Source organism: Penaeus chinensis, chromosome 10, assembly GCF_019202785.1.
Source record: "Penaeus chinensis breed Huanghai No. 1 chromosome 10, ASM1920278v2, whole genome shotgun sequence".
Classification (NCBI taxonomy): domain Eukaryota; kingdom Metazoa; phylum Arthropoda; class Malacostraca; order Decapoda; family Penaeidae; genus Penaeus; species Penaeus chinensis.
The window spans coordinates 17,546,423-17,551,508 of NC_061828.1; the positions used below are offsets into that span (position 1 = coordinate 17,546,423).

Here is a 5,086-nt window from a genome sequence, read left to right on the forward strand (position 1 = left end):
TACGGGCTGCTTCAAAACGTGGGCATGACAATAGAATGTGTGGGACTGAAAGAGGAACATTACATAAGGGACATAGGGGTGGATCAGATTGTGACATCAGATAGGAGTGTTTTGAATTGGTGGGAAAAACGTAATTTTTACTAGTGCTATGAATATCAATGGTGTTATTTTTATTATAAAAATTATAATTACTATAATGTTATAAACATTAGTAACAGCAAAATAAGATAACGTAAAATATTTTCATAAATCAAAGAAAAAGGTAAACGGAAGAGTCAGGCAGTACTTGTAACTGGCTCATTGGTGACTTAGTACAAGTATAGCCATCTATGTGTAAAAACAAACTCACAGTGGGCATTGCACATATGTACACGTCATGCCCGTCGGCATTGGGTTAAAGAAATCTGGTCTGCAAATGGAACAAATTGCAGATCATATTGGTATTTGCAGCCATTCTGTTTGGTGCTTACTGAAGCTCAGTGATGCGCCAATGAACTTTTCAGACAAAAATGTCACCGATGATGACAGGGTTTATTTCTTTGATTTTTTTAGCTGTTAATTGTGGACTGGGCTCTAGCTGACATCTCAACATGGTTGAACAACAATTATTAGTGTTTTTAGGCTTTTTGTGAATCAGAGTGTCCTGGCTACCTTCCTGGTCAAATCTGGCAACCCAGCACCAAATAGAATGGCTGCAAGTACTAATCTGTTCTGCAATGCCAGACCCGATTTCTTCAAAGCACATATCTGTGCTATCAACAATTCATTCAAATCTGAGGTTTCACCCATATCCAGATCAGAGGGGGTTCTACAGTAAGAGGTGTATAAGAACAAGTCAGAATAGGAACATCTAACAAAAAGTTTCTGACATGTACCAGCCGATGGCAATTTATTTCTCATCGCTGATCTCATAAGCTTCTTCCCTTTTCCGACTCCTTGGAAGTGGACTAATGCATTGATGTGATTCCTTCAACCATTGTTGAATCAAAATTCAATAAAACAACTGCTGACTATTACATTGTTGAGTACTGTATTAAACTGTGTATTAACCTAATGCTAATGGGAAAATGTGATGTTCATTGTAGTATCATTTTGTGAAAGGTAACCCTTACTTGATTATTATTATTGACATTACAATTATTAGTGTTATTGGCAATACTAATAGCTATAGAGAATAAAAATAAAATATTTATAAAAATCAAGACAAGGGTAAACAAATGAGACTAGGTATTGATTTACAGGCAACTAAGTATTTGTGAAGCCATCTGTGTGTATAAATACAATCCAGTTAACTCATTGAATCTGGGCGGCTTGCGGCCTGCGCCTGGACCAACCTCCAGCATTAGGCTTCCTTGAGTGGCAACTCTCCCACGAATGTGGCTTGTAGCTTAAACATTTTTTGCTGTTTTTAAATTTTCCAAGGTCTATATTATCCTTTGTTATCTGATGGTAATAGCCTATTTTTGTTGGGGAAACTCCATATTATTTCTCTAAGTTGTTTACAACTCTGTGCAGTAATAACAGTTAGTTACATTGTATTATTTGTTTCATTTTTATATTTTCATAGTCTATTTTCTGTAATGCAACCTGCAACACAGATCATGGTGGGCAGAAATAGGGTCCTGGGCATGGAAATATTGTCCTTCCTGGAGCCAGCACTCTCCCAAGCATGGCACATAGATGGTATATTCCACCCTTGGTTACCTTCAAGAACTTTGTGCACTCATGACAGGATATTCCTGTCATACATCACCCACCACTCAATGATATCTCATGATAAGAAATTCCAGCCTCCCTGCCTTTAGCTAAATATTTTCATGATGTGAAGCACACATACCCAGATCCAATGGGTAAGGGGCCAGGAATGGAGGAATGTAACCTGAAGTACTCAAATTCAGTAATTTAATCATACAGTGACCTATACATGATGTTTGTAATAATGTTGGCTTTTCTAGTGCTGGGAGATTTATCTTTCTCATTGGAGAGAATGGAAATACCAGTCTACTTGCTTAGGTAACAAGACAAATCTATAAAAACTTTAAAATACCCTTGCTGTAGAAACAAGCTGTATCTGAGGCTCATAACTTGTGTTATTTCTATCTGGGATTCTTTTTTATTCATAAAAAATCTTGTTGCTCTCAGAGAACTAGTTAAATAAGGCTGGGTTAATTTTAAATGGCTTGAATCATACAGACTTGAGTCTGACTGTTTCGTCAGAAGAGGAATTAGCACTTATAAGCTAAGTGATGTTTGGGGAAAAAGAAAATTGGATTTGTAACTAGTTGGGGTAATGTAAACCATGTCTATGATTGAAACTAAATGAAAGAATACCTTTATTTTTTTAAGTTTCCACAGCATGTTTGTATTATTGCATTATTTTATGGCAATATATTTTGTTGCAATGTATTAAATAATGTTCAGAATGGAATATTGCCAAATTAGAATTATCATTCATCTCACATGTATATGTTGCATGATATCAGTAATAGAAAAATTTATGTTATACTGCAGAATGTGCTTGTATCAATTGTATACAAGGTCTGGATGTTTATAAATTTATGTTCAGAATATATCTTGTAGAGATAGTTTTGGTAGTACATTGTGGGTGAGATTTGTTTTGGGGTAGGGAGAATGTGTTGGGCAAGGTATAATATCCGATATAAAAATAAATTAGCGGCTTTGATGATAGGTTTACTAAAACCTTATGAGAGATTTAACAAAACATACAAAAGATTTCATCATTTATTTATTTTTTATTAGATTTTTATAAAAAAAAGAAAAGAAAAGAAAAATAACTCTGACATTAAAAATGTTTTACCACTATCATATCCATGTTGGCTGAACAGAAGAATCGCAATTATCAAGGAATGTATAAATAAAAAAATGGCTTTTATTCACACAAATACCAAAAATTTTTACATCTCAAATGAATGTTCTTAGAATGACAATGATTTTCAATGAACTGCATGAAAACTTACATTTGTAACATTGGATATGTTCATAAATAAATCATACGACATCTATAAACATTACTTACAAAACATTACCCCCATACATGAGTATCATAGTTCTATATGGGGTGATTGACTAGGCTGTTCTGTGGATGAGAAGAAACAAAGAAAGATATTAACATATATGGAATGATAGTTTGTAAATTATATAATTCATTGCTCTTAAAAATATAATTTCCTTGTTTAGTGTATTACCACTTGAACTGGGAATATTCATTTTTTTTTTAAATAACCTACTTACCCTCTGCAATTGATTTATTTTCTTTGAATCCTTTTAATACAGCCTTTATTTCATTATCATATTCAATCCATTCTGGAATTATTCTCTGTGCAGCCACTAATTTTGCTTCCTTGGTCATTGGGTTATTACACTGTGGAAAAAATGAAAATTTTATTTATTTATTTACATATATATATATATATATATATATATATATATAGATATATATATATATATATATATAAAATTACTGACATCAAGAAAACACAAAGCCAGGCAAAATAAACTGTGGGAAAAAAATCCATTAATAACAATAAATAGCAATAGGGGATGAGTCTAGAAAGCATTTCCATTCTAGTGGTATACTGCATAATACAAATGTGAGCTATTGCAATAATGTATGGTTCTATCTCTGGGTCCCATAAGAAGCAGTCAGCAGCTGAACTAAATTACATTAACCCAAGTTTCTTAGTAAGTGAAAGAAAATTTCATGATAGGCAGCAGATAGTCAGAGATGTGGATGCAGACAGAGGTGAAACTGAGATCAGAAGTCAATTGGAAGTTCCATTTCATAACACAATATTTTACCGAAACATCCTATTCATTTTGAATATTTTGAATAAATCATAATTAGATATCACATCTTAAACTTTGGACATCTCTGTTGTGGATATGCATATCTTTCATTAAATATGAAAATATCAGCATCTGAAAATATAAACATATTTTAGCATAATTTTTGTTTTTTTCTCTTTTGAGAGAGAGAGAGGGAGAAATAAAGAAAGGAAAATATCAACTCACCAAATCAATGATCTTGGCACTTTTCTTTGAGTCATCGTCACACCAAGACTCACACCAGAGCCAATCTTGAGGTAATGACTTAATACGCACTTGATGTATCATGTTATTAGGAAGGTCCTGTAACAATAAGTTAAAAACATAACCAAGTTTTCCTTAAAAGACCACATTATCTAAAGAGAAAATCATCATGACTGGAATGTTAATATGCCTTCCATTTTGGGAGAAACTAACATACCATAATTTGGTATAGAGGCAAAACAATGAATTAAACAAATGTAAATTTACCTGATCTAAGTTTGAAAGTGAGTTAGGATCCTGGGAAAGCCCTTGGTACTGGCCTCTGAGTCGGTCACCTGCTGCAATCCTACGGAACTTTTTCAGATCAACAACAAACAGAGCAGAGATGTGGTACTTTCTTCCAGCTAGGTGATTGCGCCAATAGCCCTGTTTCCAGAACCTGAAAAAAAAAAGAACAGTAATTAAATGCTTATATCACTGAACCTAAAATTACACCATAACAACTACATTACATTTTTCAAAGACTGATACAAGACTATCAGTCTACTTATATGAATCCTGGTGTTAGGAAAATTAGTATATATTAATCTGTCCTATATACAAGTACAACCAAATAAAACAGTGCTACTGGAAATTATACAAACAGAAAGAGGATGTAATGTTGCAGCTGTCAAACTATATTCAGAAAAGCATATTATCAGGAAATGGAAATCAATCTTTTATCTACCGGAATCCTTCAATTTCCTTGCGTGATTCACAGAAAGGCACAAATCCATAGGGAGCTCCATCAAGCTCTTCATTATTCAGCTCCTTGACATCAGCACGTACAACCTGGAACCATCATACATTATTTTGAACTTCCATTTTGATGATTGTTTAGTTATAACAAAGATCTACATAGTTTATTGAAAATATTACCAAAGTATTTATATTCCAGTATATAGTAAATAATCTTTTTAGGAATTTATACAAGAAACATTTTGATTTACCTGATCTGCATCAACAAAAATAATCTTCTTAACATCTAAGGGGAAAA

The 5,086-nt window shown here is 33.1% G+C and overlaps 1 protein-coding gene across 4 annotated transcripts in view; it reads right to left on the reverse strand.

Annotated features, from left to right (window-relative positions):
* Positions 1-2,729: 2,729 nt before the first annotated feature.
* Positions 2,730-5,086, reverse strand: part of LOC125029538 (UDP-glucose:glycoprotein glucosyltransferase 1-like) — a 24,453-nt gene continuing 22,096 nt past the window's right edge. For all 4 annotated transcript variants that reach the window (XM_047619485.1, XM_047619482.1, XM_047619483.1 and 1 more), the window contains 6 exons: positions 5,040-5,086; positions 4,778-4,881; positions 4,318-4,489; positions 4,033-4,149; positions 3,253-3,382; positions 2,730-3,097 (listed from right to left, as the gene is read on the reverse strand). The exon at positions 5,040-5,086 is cut by the window's right edge and continues 136 nt beyond it. In XM_047619485.1, the coding sequence (XP_047475441.1) occupies positions 3,063-3,097; positions 3,253-3,382; positions 4,033-4,149; positions 4,318-4,489; positions 4,778-4,881; positions 5,040-5,086 (605 nt within the window). In that variant the 3' untranslated portion in view covers positions 2,730-3,062. The remainder of the gene's footprint in view (positions 3,098-3,252; positions 3,383-4,032; positions 4,150-4,317; positions 4,490-4,777; positions 4,882-5,039) is intronic.